Source organism: Lithobates pipiens, unplaced genomic scaffold (genome assembly GCF_037356315.1).
Source record: "Lithobates pipiens isolate NorthernLeopardFrog02 unplaced genomic scaffold, aLitPip1_a1.2 Scaffold_22, whole genome shotgun sequence".
Classification (NCBI taxonomy): domain Eukaryota; kingdom Metazoa; phylum Chordata; class Amphibia; order Anura; family Ranidae; genus Lithobates; species Lithobates pipiens.
In genome coordinates, this window is record NW_027507784.1 from 322,795,236 (window position 1) to 322,820,603 (window position 25,368).

At 45.3% G+C, this 25,368-nt stretch overlaps 1 protein-coding gene across 2 annotated transcripts in view; it reads left to right on the forward strand.

Moving 5' to 3' along the window:
* Positions 1–25,368, forward strand: part of RAI1 (retinoic acid induced 1) — a 283,330-nt gene that overhangs the window by 255,923 nt on the left and 2,039 nt on the right. For both annotated transcript variants that reach the window (XM_077449506.1, XM_077449507.1), the window contains 3 exons: positions 5,313–10,668; positions 21,369–21,462; positions 24,167–24,216. In XM_077449506.1, the coding sequence (XP_077305632.1) occupies positions 5,329–10,668; positions 21,369–21,462; positions 24,167–24,216 (5,484 nt within the window). In that variant the 5' untranslated portion in view covers positions 5,313–5,328. The remainder of the gene's footprint in view (positions 1–5,312; positions 10,669–21,368; positions 21,463–24,166; positions 24,217–25,368) is intronic.

The following is a 25,368-nucleotide window of genomic DNA, read 5'->3' on the forward strand; positions in this document are numbered from 1 at the left end:
CTGTCTGATGGACTCAATTCCTATTGGGAAAACCGTTCGTCTGTGTGCTGGTCCGACGGACCAAATATGACGCAAGGGCAGCTATTTGCTACTGGCTTCTGGCTATTGACCTTCTTTTTCTAGTCCCGTCATACGTCATCACGTTCAAAACAAATGAATTTTTGAACGGACTTTAGTCCGTTCCTGTGTGGGCAAGTCCATTCATTCAAAAGTCTCTCCAAACTCCATCGGGAAGACAGTTGGACCTTTTCTGCTGGAAAGTCCGGTCATGTGTACATGGTATTAGAAAATACCGGGGTGCCTTGATGGGGCTCTGTTGCCACTGACAGATCATCACCAATAGAGGCAAGTACAGTGGCAACCTAGGGATTGGGAAGGTTGTATACTGTTCACCTTTTCATCTTTTCATTTTTTCCTGCAAAAGGGAACATACACATGCAGCACGGTGGCTTCGTGGTTAGCACTTCTGCCTAGCAGCAATAGGATTGTTGGTTCGATTCCCAACTATAACACTACCTGCCTGTGTGGGTTTCCTCTAGGTACTTCGATTTCCTGCCACACTCCATAGACACACTGATAGGTGTCTAAATTGGCCCGAGCATGTGTATGTATGTGCGTTAGGAACCTTAGATTGTAAGCTCCTTGAGGGCAGGGACTGATGTAAATGTAGAATATACTGCATATATGAATCGCTGCGTAGATTCATGGCTCTATATAAGTACCTGTAATAAATTCTGTAAATAAATTCAGTTCGAAATCCTGTGTAGTGGCTCATCTCCGTGGTGGCCTTTACAATCCTATGGATGAGATCAACACATTTCTGGGATAGAGAATTGTCCCGCTGCATATGTGAGTGGTCAGCTAAAATTTCTGAGGTTTGCTGTGTTCCATCACAAAGTTCATTTCAGGTTTTGGAGGAAATAGAACTCTTGGGTTGTTGCTTTTACATGCTTTGTGTAGACTTTGAGGGGAAAAGAAGAACCTTCTGGATTTACCGAAAGGTCTTTTGCACATATGTTCTGTCTTATGTATTGAGCATGAAAAGAAGATGGGTGGAATATAAAATAACAACCATTTCCTGAGATGTCTCTCAAGTGGCTCTTCACTTTTATCGAGCACTGAAAACGATGGAGACAGGCAGTCTACTATGGTAGATGTTTACGCTTACTTTGTTCATGTTGGTCATACGACATACAGCTCCCCCTTAGCCTATTCTCCAGCTCTGGGCAGTCCTCATGAAATAGGAGGCTGTGTCGATAGCCTCAGCGCCGTTTTGTTCATACACGTATGTGAATGGCAGTCATAATAACAACCTCCCCGGGGGGGGGTGGGCCCAAGACACCCTGCACTAACAGGAAGTGGGTTTAACCAGAGGTGGATTGAGTAAGACTGTGGGGATCAGCACCAGTCAGGACGTGAGTATGATGGCATGAGCTCCTTTATTTTTTATGGCAGTTGGGGATTAAAAAAAAAAAAATTGTTAAATTGAGGCAGGGCTTCAGAGTGGAACTTGGCTCACCTCCAGTCTAGTGGTCTGACGCTGGCATCTTCTTCCGTTCTTCAAAGTTCAGAGTCTTCGACTACCGATTTTGCTACATGTGCATGCATGCAAGAGTTTATTTATCCAAGCACTTAGGGACACAGAGATTGTACACTGAGCTGTGCATGACAAGCTAAGTGTACATTCTACACCAGTGGTCTCCAAACTGCAGCCCGTGGACTGACCCAGTGTAGGCGCCATTGTGTATGGACCAGCCACGTTTGCTAAACATGCCATGCAGTGAAGATTAACTGCTGGGTGTTGTTAATTTTTTTCTATATCTGCCTCCTGAAGTGGGCTGTCGCCACTTTATAAGCATCATTCTATCAAAGTGGACTACCCCCTTCTGGCGTGTTTCTCCCGATCAGGGTGTTTTTTTTGACAGTTTATCCTCTTGTTTTTGTGTTCATGTGAGATGCCCCTTTGATAAGGTGATTCTCCATAGGATTTTTTTGCCACTGTATACATAGGCTTTATATCCAAGACAGCGATTTCGTATATTGTTACATATGATGTATTACATTCAGGGATGGAGATTACTATTTAGTTTGAGCGCATATTTTGAAGTTACCACGTTATATATTGGAGATAAGAATTGAAATCCCCAGGAAGCTAAATTTCAAGCTATACGTGTCAATCTATTTGTCTTCTTGTTTATTATGAAAGATCTTTGTACTTCTTTTATGAGATTAGAGGGTAGTTGATTGTGATTTCTGTATTTTTAATTTTTTTTGTCTTTCAACATTTGCTATTGTGGCACATACAAATCCACCTTCCCCATTTACGGTCTGTTGGGACTTTCCTACTATTTAATATGTTCATTCTTGGGGAAGATGCCTGTGTGAACCTTGCACATAACATCCACCATCTGTTTTAGTGATGAATTCAGCCCTTTGCTTGCCTTTATCCAGCCCTCGGGGTACTATTCCTCCCACTGACACCAACAAGGGGGCACCATTCCTTCCACTGACACCAACAAGGGGGCACCATTCCTTCCACTGACACCAACAGTGGGGAACCATTCTTCTCACTGGCACCAACAATGGGGTATTTTTTCTTCCACTGACACCAGTAATGACACACTATTCCTCCCACTGACACCAGCAATGGGGTATAATTCTTCCCATTTACAGTTGTTCTCATGGCAGAATTTATGATTTCTTGGTAATTTTTCAGAGAGTATGAATGATAACACAAAAATGTTTCTTTCACTCATGGTTAGTGTTTGGCTATATATATTAGCCATTTATTATCAATCAATGGTGTTTACTCTTTTTAAATCATAATATTAACAGAAACTACCCAAATGACCCTGATCAAAAGTTTACATACCCCAGTTCTTAATACCGTGTGTTGCCCCATCAATATCAGCTTGAAGTCTTTTGTGGTATTTGTGGATGAGGCTCTTTACCTTCTCAGATAGTAAAGCTGCCCATTCCTCTTGGCAAAAAGCCTCCAGTTCCTGTAAATTGTTGGGCTGTCTTGCATGAACTTCACGTTTGAGTTCTCCCCAGAGTGGCTCAATGATATTGAGGTCAGGAGACTGAGATGGCCACTCCAGAACCTTCACTTTATTCTGCTGTAACCAATGACAGGTCAACTTGGCCTTATGTTTTAGATCATTGTCATGTTGGAATGTCCAAGTACGTCCCATGCGCAGCTTCCTGGCTGACAAATGCAAATGTTCCTCCAGTATTTTTTGATCACATACTGCATTCATCTTGCCATCAATTTTGACCAAATTTCCTGTGCCTTTGTAGCTCACACATCCCCAAAACATCAGCAATCCACCTTCATGTTTCACAGTAGGAATGGTGTACCTTTCATCATAAGCCATGTTGACTTCTCTCCAAATGTAGCATTTATGGTTGTGGGCAAAAAGCTCAATTTTGATCTTATCACTCCAAATGACTTTGTGCCAGAAAGTTGAGGCAGGAAACTTTGTGGCATTTGCATAGTAATGGCTTTCTTCTGGTGACTCGACCATGCAGCCCATCTTTCTTCAAGTGCTTCCTTATTGTGCATCTGGAAACAGCCACACCATGTTTTCAGGGAGTCCTGTATTTCACCTGAACTTATTTGTGGGTTTTTCTTTGCATCCCAAACAATTTTCCGGGCAGTTGTGGCTGACATTTTAGTTGGTTTAGCTGACCGTGGTTTGGTTTCAACAGAACCCCTCATTTTCCACTTCTTGATTAGAGTTTGAACACTGCTGATTGGCATTCTCAATTCCTTGGATATCTTTTTACATCCTTTTCCTGTTTTATACAGTTCAACTACCCTTTCCCGCAGATCCTTTGACAATTCTTTTGCTTTCCCCATGGCTCCGAATCCAGAAACGTCAGTGCAGCACTGGATGAAAGATGCAAGGGTCTGTCAGGAGTCCAGAAACTCATTGACTTTTTACACACACACTAATTACAAGCAAACAGATCACAGGTGAGGATGGTTACCTTTAATAGCCATTCAAACCCCTTTGTGTCAACTTGTGTGCATGTTATCAGGCCAAAATCACCAGAGTATCTAAACTTTTGATCAGGGCCATTTGGGTAGTTTCTGTTAGCATTATGATTTGAGTAAACACAGTTGATTGATAATAAATGGCTTTGGCCAAACACTAACCATAAGTGAAAGAAAAGTTTTTGTGTTATTCATATTCTCTGAAAAATGGCCAAGAAATCATAAATTCGGCAAGCGTATGTAAACTTATGAGCGTAACTGTATATAAATAATTGAGCACCATTCCTTCCACCAGTACCAATGATGGGGCACTATTCCATCTAATTTCAGACACTGTCATTTTTTTACTCCCACTGACGTTGGGGCATTTTCTACTTCCACTAGCCACTCTGTCCCCAGTAAACTGGCCCTTTGTTTAGAAAGGTTGGAAAGCCATGTTCTACACAAACCTGCAAACAGGCAGCCAATAAGGTTTCATTGCAGAAGAGAAAAGGATAAATATTTTGCAATAAAAAAACCCTGCTTGAAAAATTATGATTTTAATTTAAGTGAGTGAAGGCACTGAACTACCAAATGCAAGCAGGGACTGCCTTGGAAAATTGATCTTTAAAACCCCACTGGGTGAAACCTTCACTTTCCAAGCAAAATAGTTTTTTATCCAGAAGTCTTTTTTAAGAAGCTTATTTGCTTACATCTTTCGGACAGCAGTGCCTGGAGTCACCATACTCTGGTGAAGCCACTTCCAAGCTTGCCAGAACCACCAGCTACACACTGATGAGGTCAAGTAGCCGTAATGGTAGTCTTCTTCTAGTTACCGTTACATAAATGGTCGTATGATGCTTTAAAAACCTAGTAAGTGTATCACAGTTACTAAAGAAAAAATAGGACACTGGAGCACGTTTCCTGCCAGGAAAAAAGAATGTACTATTATAGGAGCCAATCACGTTAGTTCTTCTGTACTACACTGGGCGAAAAGAAGAGGGCATCCAGTTGCCATGGGCAGCACAGACACATCCTCCTCCTGACCTTTTCAAAATGAGGACCACAGCCTGAAAGCTTGTGTGCGTGGTGAGAATGAGATGATAGAATCCAATTTCATTAGGACATTTCAAACGGACTGTATACTAGTAATCCTGTTTATTCATTATTGTTTGCAAATCCTGATTTGAGTGATTTTTTTTAGATTTACGGTTCAGTTCCTTATGTTGAGTCTGTTAGAATTTGCAGTCAAGGGGTAGTGGGGTAAGAACTGTAGCATATGAAAAACATTGCCTCTAAATCTACTGATATATTCTATTTTTTTCTCCTACAGATAACAAGACCGAGTCATGCAGTCTTTTCGGGAAAGGTGTGGTTTCCACGGCAACCAGCAGAACTACCAACCATCTTCACAGGATTCCTCACGCCTGGAAAATTACAGGCATCAAAGTCAGCCTGGGCTCAATTGCGTGCGTCAGAGACAGATGACCAAAGGCTACTATGCGCAGACGTCCTACCAAGGCTATGAGAATAACTCTGGGGAGAAATACCCCCGGGGAGACAAGCACATAAACGTCCAGCAACTGCAGGGACGGGTCTCTTTTGCCAGTTTCCCTGAAACCAATGTGTACCCTGGACAGTATTCCGGTGAAGATGGCCTGCAGAACTGGGGACAGACTCAGGCTCTGACGGGGGCAAAATACGAGGAAAATGTGATAAAAAAGACTCCTGGAGAAGAAAGAGCGTACCAGGACCCTTCTGGACAAATGTCATTCCGTTCACACTCTCTACACCACCCACAACAGCAGCCCAGTCTTAACTATCCTAAGATACCCAGGCAAAAAGTCCAAAATGATGTCCCATCTTCCCCTCACCCTTTCTCCCAGTCTCCCCATTTTAATCAGAATTTTCCAACTTCCACCTACTCCTCAGTGCCAGCAGGCAGCCCTGTCTCTCACTCCTTCAAGAGTTGCACTGCCCCGTCTAACCCTCCACATGAGCGTGCCATGGCTGCTGCTGGCCAAAGGGTGCAAGCCATGCACGGTTACCAGGCATCTAGAATGGCTTCCTATGAACAATCACAGCGACATCACACACAGGAATCTTTGCACTACCAGAACATGGCCAAATACCAACATTATAGCCAACAAGGTCAAGCATACTGCCAGCCTGAGGCCCCCAGTAGGACCCCAGAACAGTATTACCAACCGTTTAGTCCCAGCGCCAGCCATTCCCCAGCCCGATCAGTGGGCAGATCCCCATCTTACAGTTCTACGCCATCTCCTCTCATGACAAACCTTGAAAACTTCCAGTATAACCAGCAACAGCAGCAGCAGCATAATCCCAATACTTTTCCTATGGGTATTTCCGAACACAGTCACTACATGCCTCTTCTTAATCCCTCTCCCACAGGCACTTCAAGCCCAGAGTCACAAACTAAAAGTCTACAAAATGACAAAATCCCAGAGACTTTGCTCTCTGACCTCAGTCTGCAGAGCCTTACAGCTCTCACTTCCCAAGTGGAGAACATCTCAAGTACTGTCCAACAGTTACTTCTGTCCAAATCTGGTATTCCCCAAAAGAAAGGCATTAAGACTTCTCCCAGGACCCCAGAGTCAATGAAAACGCAACATTGCAGCTCTGAAAGCAGTGCATATTCTTCTGAACCAATGGGTACTCCTCTTTCCGAAACATTGGGAACTCCACAATCTGTACATGCCGAAATGCAAGATACTGACTACCTTAGTGGCTCTGAAGACCATCTAGAGAGAAACTACATGTACTGTGGATCAGGACGAAGTCCTGGGAGGGCCAACAGCACCAAAATGAAACCTGAGTCTATCTCCACCTGTTCTGTGACTTCACCTGATAATATGTCTACAAAATCTGATGATTCATTTCAAAGCATCCATACTAGTCTTCCTCTGGAGACGTTTGCTAAGTTAGTGAGTAGCGAAAGGGAGTGTCCCCATTTACTGGTTAATGCACTGTCTCAAGAGGAGTTGTCTACAGAGATCATTGCTCTTCAAGATGCTATTGATAATGAGAAAGCAGAAAAGGCCTGGGCTGATTCCCCAGAATTGAACAGTACACCTAAATCTCCATTTAACCTAGAAAATCACAGATGTGTAGAATCTGTCGTTAAGAACACCTGGTCAGATCAAGGGGCTCCACAAGTAATTCCAGATGCTATGAAGAAAGTTACTCCAGATAAAACACAGATGAAGAACAACAGTGAGTTCAGCGAACTTCCAACAGTGCAAACAAAACTTGTGGACACCACCGAAAAATCTGTTAGTCTTACAGAAAAAAACATTGAGAATGCAACATCTAGCTCAAGCTATGCTATTTACTCTAATACATTGGCTAACACAACCCCAAAGAGTTCAGATCCCTTTGAGTGGCCAGATAAGAACATGTCAGAGTCTTGTCTGAGGTGGAAAGAAATTGAGTTGACTCTTCATTCAGATCTTCAGAAGGGCTTGTTTCAAAACAAGGAGAATAAAGTTGATAGCCACCTTGATGTTCCCGATGTGGAAACACCTCTGGAAAATGACTCTGCTGAAGAGTTTAACAAGGAGGGGGCAGAAGAATTAACCTACACAGAAGATGGCAAAACTGACGAGAAGTGGTTGGAGGATACCAGAGATTGTTACACCGAAGATGAATTTCAAGACATCCCTGATCTCCCATCCCAAAAAGAATCCAACTTAGAGCCAGAAGACTATTCCTCTTTATGTGATTTTTCAGAAAGAAAGTCTCTCATAGATGATGAATCCCTCCCAAAGCAGGTGAGGGATTCAGAAGCCTTATCTTCCATTAATACACCAGAATCCATAGAAAACCCAAGCCCTGAAGAGAAAGAAAATTTAGTTGAATGTGCACAACTGTCAGACAGCTCAATCATGTTGCTTGGTCCAACTGTTGAGACTGAGTCCAAAGTAAACAGCTGGTTTGAATCTACATTGCCACACATCAAAGCAGTGGAAGACACAAAGGAGAACAACGAGGAGAGCAAAGAGACTGTGAAAGACTGTAGTGGAAGTCAGTCGGAAGTAATAGAAGCTGAAAAAGAAGTGGTCTCAACCCTGCCAGAGGAAAGCGAAACAGTTGACCAACAAGCAACAAATGAACAGACAGCCATCTTGGCTGAAGAACCACCCGTGAAGAAACCTCAACGCGGTCGAAGGTGCAAAGCAGCAGAAGCAAAGGTGGTGGAAATGTCTGCACAGATTACATCGGAAAGTAGCGATAAAGGCGGGAACCAAGCTGAGTTCAAACTGCAACCACAAAATCTAAATGCCACAACAGTAATACAAGTTGACAAAGTTCCTGTAACACAGCCTACATCAGCAAGGATGTGCACTCGTTCTTCCACTGCCAGAGTGGAACCACAAGAATGTGGCACGGGGGTAAACTTAAAAGCACCACATCCTGAAAAACTAAGTAAAAGAGTAGCATTCGGTGAGAAAGAGAGGGTTCCTTATAAAACTGGAAAGAGGGGTGGAAAAAATGGTGAGAAAATAATGTCCACACCCACTGACCAGGAAACAATAGCCCTACAAAATAAACAGTCTTCTGTTCTTAGTGCTGGTCCAAAATCCAAAAAAATCAGCATCCTAAAGGATGAACAGTCTATGATTTTGAGGTCTCGTAGCAAGAAACAGGAATTATTTCCAGCCAAAAGAAGAAGAGGAAAGAGAGGAATGAATTTTGTGCTTAAGAAACGTACTTCTTTAAAGAAGATTATAACAAACAACTGCGCGGCAGCTGACACATTTCCAATTATTCCGAAAATAAGAAAAAGGATGAAACTTGCAACCTCCGGCATTGGAATAAATGTAAAAACCTCAGAAAAGCCTTTGCATTCTCTGAAGAGGAAATCAACCTTTATTTCACCAGTTCCAGCCAAAAAGAAAAACTTGATTATACGCAGCAAAAAGACAAAGGAACAAAAATCAGAGAATCCTCCCAATTTGTTCAAAAAAATTAAGCCCGTCAAAAAGGAAAAAGTCAAGTTAAAGCTTGCTACCAAGAAGGCTTGTAAAGTCATCCTAAGCTCTCCTTCCATGAGAATGGCTCCTGAAGTTTGCTTAAAAATGACTTCACGGTCGTCTTATCATGGTGCTATAAAAACAAAGGTTTTGCCACCTAGAAAAGGCAGAGGACTTAAAATGGAGGCAATAGTACAAAAGATTACATCACCAAATCAGAAGAAACAAGGTGCTCCCGTAGGAGAGACTGTCAATACTGGAGCAGTTAGCAACAATACCTTAGTCGTACCTTCTCAAGGCAAGGAGCTAAGAGATAATAGCTTTGTAATAGATGCTGAAGCCAAGTTGTTGACTCAGGACATTGTACAAATTGAATCCCCAAAGCCAGAAGCTGAAATGCACACTGTTAGCTGTCGAGTTGGCAATAGGTCCTTCAAAGGTAAACCTTACCACAAGAAAAAAGGGACTTCGAATTCTCTCCATGCAGAAATTGGCACACAACCAGTGGCAAAACTAGAGGGAAAATGCAGAAGTTCAAAAAAACTGAATACAGTTCCTAAAACAAAGCTCAGGAGAGGTAGGTCCAAAAGTTCTCAGAGAACTTCCAAAATGGCTGTCAAAACCCTACTAGCAGCTGTTCCGTCTGTGCTTCTGACTTCAAAAGACAAGTCCTTGTCAGAAAGCTCTTTGCTAGCCAATAAATATCGACCCAATGAGTGCAAAAAGTTGGAGGAGGACTCCATAATTCCTGAGGCAGCTGAAGAGACCTTGACACAGACTAGGACCAGGAAAAAAACAAAGCATCCAACTTTTAATGGCTACAACAAGAGGCAACGTAAGTGTTCTTCTCAAAACAACTCAAAGTCAACTAGTCAACCACCTGGGAGCAAGAGAAGGGGAAAGAGGCATAACATACCTCCCGTTACACCTAAAGAACCAGAAATCAAGCTGAAGTATGTATCGGCTAAACCAGTGAGGCCAGAAAATCGAGTCCGCCTCTTCACACCGTACATTCAGGTGGAGAAAAAAAATACATTCACCACCATCTGCACTGTAATAAATACTTCAGGAGAAGAGGCTCGATTACTGAAGGAGAGAAGCGCTGCTCACTCAGCGTCTCAATCCGTCGCATTTGCCAGCCAAGGCAGCCTGCCTTTTTCCTCCCGGATGCAGCTGGGACCTTTAGTGTGCAAATCAGTCAGCTCTGGCTGTCTCCTCTGCTGCTTGTGCCGTTGCCCAGCCAATTATAAAGACTTGGGCGACCTGTGTGGGCCTTACTATCCTATGGACTGTTTGCCTAACAAGAAATCCAGGCTGAAAGATAAACCGAAACCAGAGGACACAGACAAATCTTCCAAGGCCGTGGATTCCCTCTGCACCGGAGGTGGCGGGAGGCCGTCTTGTACAGACGGTGGAGCCGCTGACGTAGTCAAACCGAATACGCTACGATCTAGTGCTCGTGGAATGCTCAGGAAGTTGCCCAGCTGTTACTGTTGCAGCAAAAAGTTGGAGGTGACAGAGACTGAGAAACCCAAGAGACATCAGTGTGTCAAAGTGCCCGAGGTGCACTCTGCAGAACCAGAAACGCAGGAGCACTGGGTGCATGAGGCCTGTGCAGTTTGGACCAGCGGCGTTTACCTGGTAGCCGGGAAACTGTATGGCATCCATGAAGCCATTCAGATGGCAACTTCAGGGGTAAGTAATTATATTTTGTCATGTGTTTGTTAATATAAAATAACATATTAATGTTGGACTCCCTCCCCGGTTCTATTGTATATTAATATGTTCCTTCTATAGGCATAATGCAGTTGATTTACTAAAGGAAATTAGACTGCACACTTTGCAAGTGCAGTTGCTCCAGAGCTTAGTAAATGAGGTGAAAATGCACTTTACAAAGAATACCCAATCACATGAAAAATGAAACAGAATTTTTGCTTCCACATGATTGCATGCTGAAAGTCAGCAGAGTGCACAGTCTTTTTGCCTTTAGTAAATCCACCCCATTGTGTTTTCAGACCATAATAATAAGGCGGAGCATAAGGCTAAGATCACACTGGCATTAAAAGCAGGCATTTGAGGGGCATTTAAAAATGCCCCTCAAACGCCTATGCAATTGATACAATGGACAGCACACAGTGCTGTTCACATTATCAAAACATTAAGCGTTAGCGTCGCATCACTTCAAAATTGAGGCCTCGTGTTGAGTCAGGAGGCGTTTGAAGCCTTTCAACACCTCCCATTCAAGTCTATGGTAACACGCTGCAGCTGCATGCCAAGGTTAGTACAGTGTGAATTTATTTTAGCTAGTTATTGTCATCGGTGAGTCAGCTGACAGCTGAATGTAAAATAAATAATTGCCGGCAATAAAAAAATCGGGGGGGAAAAAGCATTGGGTTGCTCCCCCCAATAGATACCAGACCCTTGGGTTCTGGTATGGATGTTGAGGGGAACCCCTACGTCAAAATTGTGAAATAAAATGGTGTGGAGTCCCCCCAAAATCCATACCAGACCTGAAGGGCCGTGTATGGATTGGGGGGGGGGGGCACGCCATTTTTCCCCACAATTTTTTATTTTTTTTTTATTCCCAGCAATTCTTGTTTTTACATTCAACTGTCAGCAGGGAACCCATCAGTTGTTAAGGCCACAGCGGCCGGCCAGCTCCTTAACAACCAACTATTGTAGGCGATTCAGCTGTCTATGGGGAACCCCGCTGACAGCTGATGACTCATCGGTTGTTAAGGAATGCGGCATCGGCTTCCACTCCTTAACCAGCTATTAGAGGAATTTTGTGGTGCAGTTTTACCAAGCCAAAAACCCTTGTCTACTGTGCTGCAAATGCATATAGGGCATTTGGGGGAGCGTTGTTAATGCTCATTAAATGCTTAAGAGCCGCACCTATTAAAGTGCATTAACGCTATAGGTGCGTTCGATAAGCATCAGTATTTTGAGCAAGTGTGAATGAGCCCCTAGGCATAATCATAACAGCCAATCAAAAGCAACATTTCATTATTCTAACAACTCTAAACCAATGAAGTGCAAGATCTGATTGGCTTACATGGGTTGTTGTATATAGTTACGCCTTTCACTGCCTAATTAAACAGATCAGTTTTCAGTTATGGTCAAAACCCCATACGCTAGCTTTGTAAATCCTTTCCTTTAGTTTTGTAATGACTTGTGAGTACTGTTCAGTGCAGTAGAACTTTAAACTAAGGCTGTGTGATCACGCCATCCCAGGGGGTGTGTCCACGACAACCTGAACTCAGAAGAAGTGGGTTGTCATTCAGCCTGGAAGATTGGCAACATCTAGTGGTGGAGAAGAAGTACTGCAGAGCACGGATTGAAGGTAAATATTGCAGAGCTGTTTTTTTTTTTTTTATACTTGGGCAATTCGATTTTCTTCTGGAATTCTGCTTTAAGTCTACTGGGCCGAATCACCAACTGGTACTTGAAAACTCTCAAAAAAAGAAACAGCCCAGCTAGATTTCTGGCTTTGTACCCTTACCACAGCCATTACAAAGCTGAACAAGAGAGCGATGCTTAGGGTTGCCACCATTTCTTCCAGCAAAAACCGACCATAGGCGTCTCAAAACCGGTGTCCCTAAGAAGTCAATGGGATCTTCAGACCAAACCCCTCCTAAAACTTTAGTCTTGGGTGGCCTGGCCCTTGCAACAGCCAGTGGAAGTAGGAAACAAACTTTAACATTCACCCAGCAAGGTTTCTAAAAACACCAATATTTTATGTTATTTGGCGTGTAATGAGGTGAACGGCACACCCAAACTGTATAAGTAATCATTTTATTTCTGGTCACCAGGCAACCGCTGACATAACAATGGCCTTCTGCATCTCCGCGCTCCTTATATAACATTCTTCAGTTATGTTAACACAACACATAAAACAGCAATAAGTATATGGCTTAAATTAAATTGTGAAAATGTTTTTAAAAAAACAAAATAAAAAACATAATAAGGGTGAAGTTGGGGTAGAACATGTGAATAGATGCTGCCATGTGTTTCATTTTCTGGTGAATGACTTGCACAGCGGAGGGGGAGGGAGGGGGGGAGGGGTAGATGCACTATTATATTCTGCCACCTACTGGCACAAAGTGGTTACTGAAAGCCATAGGTTTTTTTTATAGCTGTAAACAATTGTTCCTACTTTTGTTAAAGCTGAACTCCAGGCACACACGTTTTTAACTAGATTCTTCAATAACCACAAAGAATATAAAATTCACTTTGGATGCACTGAATGTCTTTGCAAGCTCAGGCTTCAGTCATGTTTCCCCTTTCCCTTCTTTCCCCTAGACCATGCATAGTAAGTTTCGGAAGTCTCTCCTAATATATTTTATCCCTCAGGGCCGGTTCACACTGCAGGCGATGCGAGGCGACACCGACTTGCCTCGCCGCGACCTCAGCGGCAACTTGCAGATGACTTCTGTATAGAAGTCAATGCAAGTCGCCCCGAGGTCGCCCGAAAGTAGTACAGGAACCTTTTTTCTGAGTCGGAGCGACTCGAGTCGCTCCTCTCAGAACGGTTCCATTGTACAGAACGGGGGCGACTTGTCAGATCGAGGCGAGGCAAGTCGTGTCGCCTCGCATCGCCCGCAGTGTGAACCGGCTCTCAGCCAAAAGGCTTAAAAAATGTCTTTAGTGGGATGAAGCCTTCGATCCTGTGTCCAGGTTTTCCTGGAGACCTGTAGGGTGTGTGAGTACACAGGTTAGAGTTGCCACCTCATCCCTTTAAACCCGAACACATATGAATTACACAGGTTCTGAGGCTAATTTCATGCAGATAAGGCACCAAGTGAGTTTAATTATCACCTTAATCAGCCACAGAAACGGTGTAATTAATATGTGTTCGGTTTTAAAGGGATGAGGTGGCAACCCTAACACAGGTGTGCATATTTGTTATAAACCAGGAGCTGGCCACAGCTTAGAGCCTTGTGTCCAGGTCTTCCTGGAGACATGTAGGGTGTGTGAGTACACAGGTGTGCATATTCGTTATAAACCAGCAGCTGGCCATAGCTCAGGGCCCTATGTCCAGGTCTTCCGGAGACCTGTAGAATGTGTGAATGCACAGGTGTGCATATCTTTTATAAAGCTGGCCATAGCTCAGGGCCCAGTGTCCAGGAGACTGTACATATTAAAGGGGTTGTAAAGCTTTGTTTTTTTATTTTCTAAATAGGTTCCTTTAAGCTAGTGCATTGTTGGTTCACTTACCTTTTCCTTCGATTTCCCTTCTGAATGTTTTTTTTTCTTTGTCTAAATTTCTCACTTCCTGTTCCTCCTCAGTAAACTTCACACCATCATCCGAGCGGTGTTTAGTCAGCCAGAACAGCTTACTGAGGAGGAACAGAAAGTGAGAAATTCAGACAAAGAAAATAAAGAAAAAAAACATTTAGAAGGGAAATCAAAGGAAAAGGTAAGTGAACCAACAATGCACTAGCTTAAAGGAACCTTTTTAAAAAATAAAAAACAAACCTTTACAACCCCTTTACGTTCCTGAAGTCTCTCCTGATATGTTTTATCCCTCAGCTTAAAGGGTTAAAAATATCTTTAGTGGGATGAAGCCTTCAATCCTGTGTCCAGGTCTTCCTGAAGACCTGTAGGGTCTGTGAGTACACAGGTGTGCATATCTGTTATAAACCAGGAGCTGGTCATAGCTAAGGGCCCTGTGTCCAGGTCTTTCTGGAGACCAGTAGGACGTGTGAGTACACAGGTGTGCATATCTGTTATAAGCAAGGAGCTGGGCCCTTTGTCCAGGTCTTTCTGGAGACCTGTAGAGTGTGTGAGTACACAGATGTGCATATCTGTTATAAACCAGGAGCTGGTCATAGCGAAGGACCCTGTGTCCAGATCTTTCGGAGACCTGTAGGGTGTAGTAGTGCATATCTGTTATAAGCGAGGAGCTGGCCATAGCTTAGGGCCCTGTGTCCAGGTCTTCCTGGAGACCTGTAGGGTCTGTGAGTAGACAGGTGTGCATATCTGTTATATACCAGGAGCTGGTCAAAGCTGGTCAAAGGGCCCTGTGTCCAGGTCTTTCTGGAGACCTGTGGGGCGTGTGAGTGCTCAGGTGTGCAAATCTGTTATAAGCAAGGAGCTGGCCATAACTTAGGGCCCTGTGTCCAGGTCTTCTTGGAGACCTGTAGGGTGAGTACACAGGTGCGCATATCTGTTATAAGCAAGGAGCTGGGCCCTGTGATCAGACAGGGTGTGTGAGTACATGGGTGTGCATATCCATTTATAAGCCAGGAGCTGGTTATAGCTCAAGGCCTTTGCTTGGGAGACAAGACTCGATGTTTGTGAAATACCTTACCCATAAGACAGGGAGGATTGGGACAGCTGAGCGAGTCTGCAGGACTGAGAGAGCTGGGGCAACTAGTGACTCCAGGGGAGTGGAGGGCTCGGAAGGGTTTGGAAGAGTGAGAACCCAAGATGTTAGGAGCACCCCTATCTAGAGGGCAGGAGCTGGCCCATGTAGCGATGTGCTGTAGCTAAAGCTGAGTGAGTAATGGGGGTTAGTTGGGTCTGAGGGACCAGTGCCAGGAGCAGTGGTGCTGCTGGAAAAGAGCCAGGTGGCTCAGTATTTTCTGTTAATTGTTTTTGGCTGAAGAAAACTTGTGTTTTGTGGACTTTCTTTAAGTTCTGCTTAATAAAAGGGGGCCTCCAAGCCCTTAAACCACAAGTTCAGACTGCTGTACGGTAACGCACTTGAAAACGCAACACCACTGAGTTTTACCACCCCATATCACAATATAGTTACCCTAATATATCCACTCGTACAAATACCCCAGAAGCTGGCTCTTGCGTCAGTGTCACCTACTTTGTCTGATGTTTTGGATGCTGAGCCGGGTTTTCCTTGATAAGCAGAATAAAATGCAGAAACACTTTTTCTTGTGCTCCGTTCTCCTATTCTGTAGAAAGCAGATTTTGTCCCAGATACGAGCCCCCAAGGGAACCCAATGGGGTTGGTTCATTTGTCTCGGTGTCTGGAGCAAGTACTGAATTGGTCATAGGTTGTCCCTTCTCCCATAATGCAGCGAGGGCATTGGGCAAGTTACTAAATGCAACACATTCAGTTCCTTCTTCAAACACTTTGAAAGTAAAAGTTTATCTCTAACCAGAACATTTTTTTATATTTTAGATGGCGTAGAATCTCTGTCAGATTTTTTTTTTTCTTTACTGTGTCCCTTTTGGGAGATTTCTCTGCATTTCCTGTTACCGTTGGAGTATCCAAGACATATGGGAAGCCAGGAGCTGACACCTACAACTGAAATATCAATGTCAATAAAAAAAAATAAAAAAATAATGGACCTTTTACATTTTATTTTCTTACTGGATTCCTCATCTACAACTTATTTTGATGCCACAGTTACATGAGTGATGCTGCAGATTTCACTACGGTCATTGCTCCTCCTGAGGCTGCTGTGAACTGCATTGTGCATGACTAAAGACAAGGCGAGGGGGATGCCAGCAGCCATTTATTTAATAGGCTCAGGGTCTCCTCTTCTCGCCCCCCCCCCGCCATGGCAAGGAGTATATTTAGGACCCAGAAGGGCATAGTGCAGTTAAAACTAATATTTTCTTACATTTTGCCTGCCCTGCCCCTCTACCCCTCTTCATCAACATTCTAAAGAGGGTTTTTTTTTTATAAACCTTTTCTGTTTTTATTACATCTCTTAAATTTAGACCCAGTGGCCTCATCACTGGGTCTCTGTGCTTCTCTATGCAATTCAGACAGATCATGGCTGATGGGAGGAGTTGGCAGGGTGCTGTACATGGCTTCCTGAAAACATCACGGAACCCTGCTTCGGTGCTCTTCTCGAGAGCCCCCAGCCCTGATGCAAGCAGGGGGTGGCTCCTGGAGAGTAGTTAAGGAAATCTAAAAATGTCTTGATGGATGGATTTCAGTCTGGAGCAGGGTTCTCCCAACTTTCTAAACAAAGGGCCGGTTTATTGTCCTTCAGACTTTAGGGGGGGAGAGGGTGGCCAGTGGAAGTAGGACATGCCTCAGCGTCAGTGGGAGCAAAACAATGACATAGTGCCTGTAGTCAGTAGAAGGAGGAATAGTTGTTTATAACAGTGGGAGGAGCTATGCCCCATTGCTGTCAGTGGGAGGAATAGTGTCCCATCATTGGTGTCAGTGGAAGGAATAGTATCCCATCATTGCTGTCAGTGGGAGGAACAGTGTCCCATCATTGCTGTCGGTGGAAGGAATAGTGTCCCATCATTGGTGTCAGTGGGAGTAATAGTGCCCCATCATTGCTGTCGGTGGGAGGAACAGTGTCCCATAATTTCTGTCAGTGGGAGGAAGAGTGTCCCATCATTGCTGTCGGTGGGAGGAAGAGTGTCCCATCATTGCTGTCGGTGGGAGGAATAGTGTCCCATCATTGCTGTCAGTGGGAGGAATAGTGTCCCATCATTGCTGTCAGTGAGAGGAATAGTGTCCCATCATTGCTGTCGGTGGGAGGAACAGTGTCCCATCATTGCTGTCAGTGGGAGGAATAGTGTCCCATCATTGCTGTCAGTGGGAGGAATAGTGTCCCATCATTGCTGTCAGTGAGAGGAATAGTGTCCCATCATTGCTGTCGGTGGGAGGAACAGTGTCCCATCATTGCTGTCAGTGGGAGGAATAGTGTCCCATCATTGCTGTCAGTGAGAGGAATAGTGTCCCATCATTGCTGTCAGTGAGAGGAATAGTGTCCCATCATTGCTGTCAGTGGGAGGAACAGTGTCCCATCATTGCTGTCAGTGGGAGGAATAGTGTCCCATCATTGCTGTCAGTGGGAGGAATAGTGTCCCATCATTGCTGTCAGTGGGAGGAATAGTGCCCCATCATTGCTGTCAGTGGGAGGAACAGTGTCCCATAATTTCTGTCAGTGGGAGGAAGAGTGTCCCATCATTGCTGTCGGTGGGAGGAAGAGTGTCCCATCATTGCTGTCGGTGGGAGGAACAGTGTCCCATAATTTCTGTCAGTGGGAGGAAGAGTGCCCCATCATTGCTGTCGGTGGGAGGAAGAGTGTCCCATCATTGCTGTCGGTGGGAGGAAGAGTGTCCCATCATTGCTGTCGGTGGGAGGAACAGTGTCCCATCATTGCTGTCGGTGGGAGGAACAGTGTCCCATCATTGCTGTCAGTGGGAGGAACAGTGTCCCATCATTGCTGTCGGTGGGAGGAACAGTGTCCCATCATTGCTGTCGGTGGGAGGAACAGTGTCCCATCATTGCTGTCAGTGGAAGGAAAAATGCCCCAGGGGCCGGATAAAGGCAAGCAAAGGGCCGCAGTTTGAACACCACTGGTCCTGAGGAGCGGTTGTTCCTAGGCAAGCTTTATTTGCACCCAGACCACCCTAGGTGAGCCTTCACGATTGAAAGAACTAAAATCCAATAAATGAAAAGGGGTGGGCCAGGGACAGTCAGGCTACGGCGGAAAGAGCTAGATGATGCTGGACATCCTGCAGCCAGTAAATTAGGTGGGGTGCTATCTGACTTTCTGCAGCTTCCAATGCACATTGTGAGAAGTTTGCAGTGTGCAGTGAAATCAGAGTAAGCATTTTCAGTCCAGGAGAGAAGCCAGAACAACTGTGCAAGACTGAAGGGAAGGTCAGACTTAAAGTGGTTGTAAACCTCAGACATGAAATATGAACAAAGCATATCCCTCTATATTGTGTACTTGTCTCAATTAAGAGCACTGAGTGTAATTTCTGTCTGCTGCTTTATTACTCTGCTGTCTGCATGAGTCAGTTCTGACACATTTTCCTGACACCAAGAGGTAAAATGGTGACAGGGGAGTAGATTCAGCACACTGCTTGTGATTGACAACCTCAGCTCTGTTCCTGTGTGCTGTGTGAAAGAGGGGGAGGGCTGCCTCTTCCCTCCAATCAGCTTTTAGTGTTCTCCTCACTGAGCTCTGCAGAGTGTAATTTAAGCTCTCCGCTCCCTGTTTTCTGACAGCTGAGATGAGCAGAATAAATTCTGCTCTTTGAAGGGATGTAGACAAGGGAATGATGCAGATAAACAGGTACAACTTATGTAGGAGGACTTGTTTTATCTCTGTGTATCACCTGAGGCCAGTCACTTCACTGGCTTTGTATTGTGGTTGTGTTTACAACCACTCTAACGCCCCTTTCACACGGGGCAGATCCGCTCAGCAGAGTCCACCAGCTCAGTGGGAGATCTCTCCGTTGATCTCCGCTGAGCAGGCGGATGACAGGTCCGTCTCTGCTCACTGAGTGGGGAGAGACCTGTCGGAGCCCCGCTGATTTCTATGGGGAGAGCGAACAAAAACGGACAGCGTGTCTGTTTTCATCATATCTCATTCGATCCAATTCGCCAGGCGATTGGCTGAACGTATCGCCATACGTCTGTTTTTAGCAGATAGGATGGCAGGCGGTGTCATCTCCGCTGACACTCGCCTGTCCATAGGAGTCAATGGGTGACCCACTCTAGTCTGGCCGATCTGAGCAGGCCTATCGTGTGAAAGGGGCCTTAGAGCTGTATATAGTTATAAGAGTTGTTTTTAGATTTGGATAGAGTGGAAATGGCTTAGAGCCTCGAATAGCAGGAAATCCAAACGTAGTTTCTGTCACAGAAATTTACCCTCACTTCCTGTCCAGCTGGCAATGATGGTTTACCAGACAGGCGGTGAGGGGTGCCCTCCAACACAGCAGAAAACGAAAAAAAATGTACAGTATTAGAGGGCTAAAACCCCTGTCAGAGTTTTATTTCTGTCCTTGGAGCAGATTTCCCTTCACTTCCTATCTGGTAAAATGTTGTCACTGGGACAGGAAGTGAGGGTTAGGCTCTTGGGGAAGGAGGTTCCATTGTTCTGACTAAAGGTTATTTGATGTCCTTCAGAACAAGCCGATTGTGCGTGCCCCCCGGGGGGTGCACAGCGATTGGTGGTGCGGTGTGTCGATCGGACACACCACATCTCCGATCATGGTAAAGAGCCTATGACGGAGGCTCTTTACCACGTGATCAGCTGTTTCCAATCACTGCTGATCACAGTGGAACTAGAAAGTGCCGGCTATTGGCATTCCTCTACTCACGTGAGTAAAAGAGCCAATGAGCGTCTCTCCTGATGGGTCGATCTGCACTGATAATCAGTGCAGCTCCATCAGTGATGCTTTTCAGTGCACCTCAGTGTTGCCAATCAGTGCTGCCTTTTAGTGTCCATTAGTGATGTCCATCACTGCATATAAGTGCTTCCTCATAGGTGCCTCATCAGTGCTGCAGATCAGTGCTTCCTATCAGTGCTGCATATTAGTGCCTCATCAGTGCTGCATATTAGTGCCTCCTCATCAGTGCTGCATATTAGTGCCTCCTCATCAGTGCTGCATATTAGTGCCTCCTCATCAGTGCTGCATATTAGTGCCTTGTCAGTGCTGCATATTAGTGCCACATATCAATGCTGCCCATCAGTATTGCATATTAGTCCCTCATCAGTGCCGCATATTAGCGCCTCATCAGTGCCGCATATTAGTCCCTCATCAGTGCCGCATATTAGCGCCTCATCAGTGCCGCATATCAATGCTGCCCATCAGTGCTGCATATTAGTCCCTCATCAGTGCCGCATATCAGTGCTGCCCATCAGTGCTGCATATTAGTCCCTCATCAGTGCCTCATATCAGTGCTGTCCATCAGTGCCCCATATCAGTGCTGCATATTAGTCCCTCATCAGTGCAGCATATCAGTGCTACATATTAGTGCTGCCTTTCAGTGCTGCATATCCGTGCCTCCTCATCTGTGCTCATTAGTGCCGCCCATCAGTGCCGTATATCAGTGCTGCATATTAGTGCCTCCTCATCGGTGCCCATCAGCAAGAAAAACTTATTTTTTTTAATTTGCTTGGCAAAAAAGAAACTCAGTGGTGATTAAAGAAAGCTCCATCTGTCTCAAAATAATAACAATTTCACAGAGGTACAGTGTTGTATGACCGCGCAATTGTCATTAAAAGTGCAACAGTGCTAAAAGCTGAAAATTGGCCTGGGTGGGAATGGGGTGAAAGTGCCCGGTGTTGAAGTGGTAAAGGGAGCCGTAGATGGCAGTAAAAACCTGACAGGAGCTCTAATCCTTCCCAGTCTATCTTTTTTTGGCTTGACATACACAGCCTTTCCACACTCCCGAGGGAGGCAGAGATGAACGTGTATATATTGGCCTGTACACACCACAGATTAGGGCATTGTGTCCCTGTTGACATTTCTGAGACAAGTCCACACAAAGACATTCTTGCCGCTGCTAAGGATTCTGGGTAGTGGCATGCAATAGCTGTGAATCATAATCCCCCGTACGGTTCCTCATTTTTTTTTTTTTTTTTTTACTCCTGACCCTGTATAACCTCATCCCCAAAGGACCTTGTCTGCTGCTGCAAACGCTAACAATCCTTTCTCTCTTACAGCTCTGTCCCAAGTGTCAAAAGTCCGGGGCCACCGTTGGCTGCAGCCACAAGGGTTGTGTCCAGTCGTACCACTACACGTGTGCCATGGAGGCAGGTAAGACAAAACGGCCAGCACACACACACAGATGTAGTGGATATAAGGGAGTACTAGATTGATCAATATTATCTATAGAGGAAGGTAGTTCTCCTTTGAGGAGGCCAAGGTAGCGTGGAGGGGTGGAGGTCGTGGTGAGTGCACCATGCTACAGATAATCCGTTTTTGAACGGTCACATAGCTCGATGTGCAACCACATAGCTTGATGGTCAATATAAAAAGTTTCTTGATTAACACACATTACGGAGGAAAAAGGCCCCACTTCTTCAGGGCTTAAAATATATGAAATGTATTTTAAGCCAGATGGTGTTCATTTGATTAATTAAAACTGGGATGTCATCGTCTCCAACAGCCATCCAGTTTTCTCTCTTCTCTAATAAACACCATTCGGTATATTTAAGCCCTGAAGAAGTGGGAAGCCTCTTTCCCCTGAAACGCATAGATTTTTGTTAAAGAATTTAATGTATGGATCAATGTAACAGTATATACCATATCTGGCCAAACCCCCTGGAAGCTGGAAATCAGTGAAGTAGACACCGCAATTCCAGGGATCTCCACTTGCTTCTGGGTCCCATGCCGAGATGCTGCCCTGCTGCTTACTGAACACCAGATGTTGGCTGCTTGGCATGGGTGCAATTTAGCGAATGATGTGATTGGATGAGGTGGAGAGCGTGACGTCTCGCCTTTCCACCACATTCAATCAAAGAAGATAGGTCATGAGAGGTAGGAGCATACCTAGGTAACTGAGAACAAAAAGCAGTGCATACATACATTAGCACAACTGAACATATATCTAGGAACAGTAGGGTGACCAATAGTGCAAAAACAGTGCACATTAATATTAATAAACACACTTTGTACATGAGAGTGAAAAGAGAGATGTTAGGGCCTGGAAGGAAAAATGTATAGGATCGAAGGGTATTAAATAATGTTAGATGGGTAATGTGGGTTGTGGAGCAGGACCAGGTAGAGTGCTTGTGGAGCAGGTAGAGTGGTGGACTGGGCTAATGTTCGTAGTGTAACAAAGTGGTGGACTGGGATAGGATAGAGTGGTTGGTGGAGGGGGTAGGGTAGTGGACTGGGACAGGGTATTTGGGTGATGCAGGGGGTAGGGTAGGTGGTGGAGTGGGTAGGGTGGTGGACTAGGATGGGGAGGATAGGTGGCAGAACAGACCGGGTAAGGTGGTGAACTGGGAAAGAGCAGGGTGGGTGGCAGAACAGGTAGGATAGGTGGTGGACTGGGATGGGGAGGGTGGGTGGTGGAGCAGTCGGGGTGAGGTGGTAGAACAAGTAGAATGGGTGCTGGAGGAGGTAGGGTGGTGGATTGGGATGGGGTACAGTGGGTGGTGTAGCGGGTGGTCAGTGGAGCAGGACCAAGTACGATGGGTCATAGAGCGGGTAGGGTAGTGGACTGGGAATAGGTAGTATGGGTGGGGGAGCAGGTAGGGTTGTGGAGCAGGTAGGTTGGGTGGTGGACTGGGATAGGATAGTGTGGGTGATGGAGTCGGTAGGGTGGTGGACCAGGATGAGGTAGGGTGGGTGTTTTTGAAGCACGTTTGGTGGTGGCCTGGGATGGGGTAGGATGGGTGGTGAAGTGGACCGGGTAGGGTGGTGAAGCATGTAGGGTGGGTGGTGGTGCATGTAGAGAGGTGGACTAGAAAAGGGGTAGGGTCAGTGGTGGTGCTGGGCCGAGTAGGGTTGTCGAACAAGATGGATGGTGGAGGAGGTAGGGTGGTGGACTGAGATGGGGCAGGATGGGCGTTGGGCCAGGATCGGGTAGGGTGGGTGGTGGAGAAGGTAGGGTGGGTGGTGGAGCTTGTAAGGTAGTGGACTGGAAAGGAGTATGGTGAGTGATGGACCAAAATGGGGTAGGGTGGTCGATGGAGCAGGTAGGGTAATGGATTAGGAATGGGTAGTGTGGGTGGTGGAGCAGTAGGGTGATGAACCCTATGAGTGGTGAAATGAGTGGGGTGGTGGAGCAGGACCAGGTAGGGGTGTGGAGCAGGTAGGTTGGGTAGTGGAGCAGATAGAGCGGTGAACTGGGATGGGGTAGTGTGGGTGGTGGAGTGGATTGGGTAAGTTGGTGGAGCAGGTAGGGTGGGTGGTGGAGTAGGTAGGGTAATGGACTGGGATGGGGTAGGGTTGGTGGTGGAGTGGACTGGGCAGGGTGGTGGAGCAGGTAGGGTGGGTTGTGGAACAGGTAGGGTAATGGACTGGGATGGGTTAGGGTGGATGGTGGAGTGGACTGGGCAGGGTGGTGGAGCAGGTAGGGTAATGGACTGGGATGGGTTAGGGTGGGTGGTGGAGCAGGTAGGGTGGGTGGTGGAGCATGTAGGATGGTGGACTGGGATGGGGTAGTGTGGGTGGTGGAGTGGATTGGGTAAGTTGGTGGAGCAGGTAGGGTGGGTGGTGGAGTAGGTAGGGTAATGGACTGGGATGCGGTAGGGTTGGTGTTGGAGTGGACTGGGCAGGGTGGTGGAGCAGGTAGGGTGGGTTGTGGAACAGGTAGGGTAATGGACTGGGATGGGTTAGGGTGGGTGGTGGAGCATGTAGGATGGTGGACTGGGATGGGGTAGGGTAGGGGGTGGACAGGTGGGGTAAGAAGGGTAAAGGGTGAAAAATGTATAATGGTTCCAAGTCAAGATGTAAAAAAGACGGGGGTATGCAGTCCTTTTGTAATATGTAAAAATGTTTTTTATTTCAGGCTGCCTATTAAGCGAAGAGAACTTTTCATTAAGATGTCCTAAACACAAGGTAATGCAGACCAATGGCATTCATAAACATTTTATAACATAAACTGATTCTGGGGGAAAGATTTTCCCACACAGCGCAGCGCTGTTCAGTAATCCCATTAACACACAGTGCAGGTGTTCCGTCAGAATCGGCGACCCGTCAGATTAGGTAAGGGAAGTGACGTTCGGTCAGCTGTGCATTCGTTCCACTGCTACCAGGTTTCCTAATCTGACAGGACACCTGCAGTCAGAAGAAGGTGGCGGACATCTTACTACACCCAGCTACGTCTTGAATTCCACAGTCGTTTTAGCAATAAAGTGAGCGTATATAAATAAATATAGCATATCGACATCCGTGATGCTGTTTTTAATGTTACATTTTTAAAGCCTAAAGGTTTAGCGCTGAGCAGTGCGGGGTGTACCAACATGGCCTCCGCCACCTTCCTTCCTTCCAGCCTTCTTTTACAATTTAACATCCCAACACCATTGCAGATGTCATTTTACTATATTTATTTATATACGCTCACTTTATTGCTAAAATAACTGTGGAATTCAAGATGTAGACGGGTGTAGTAAGATGTCTCCTGCCACCGTCATATGCATCAAGGGAGCAAATCCTACTCAGTCAGTCCTATAGTTGCTGTCCTTCACATACTGAAGGTTATTTTGAGAGGACACCAAATTTACACTGTTATACAAGCTGTACACTCACTACTTTACATTGTAGCAAAGTGTCCTTTCTTCAGTGTTGTCACATGAAAAGATAGAATAAAATATTTACAAAAATGTGAGGGGTGTACTCACTTTTGTGAGATACTGTATGTATATATATATATATATATATATATATATATATATATATATATATATATATATATATAGTCTGTATAGCGTGCCTGCACTCGTTTGGTTATGTAGGGGTAGTGCGATGATCGCAGTGCTTACTTTTTTTTTAATCACTATGATGATACCGTATTCATCTCTATGCACAACCGCAGCTCATCGCACCTAATATGCTTTGTTGCTGTAGTACTACTTTGTGACCACATGGTGGCAGTTTCACTCCACATAGTTACCATGATTTGGATGCAGCGATGCTACAGCAACTGTGCTTGAAGTCAAAACATGTCACTCCATTTTTTAAAGTGGAAGAAAAGGATAAGTCTAACATTTC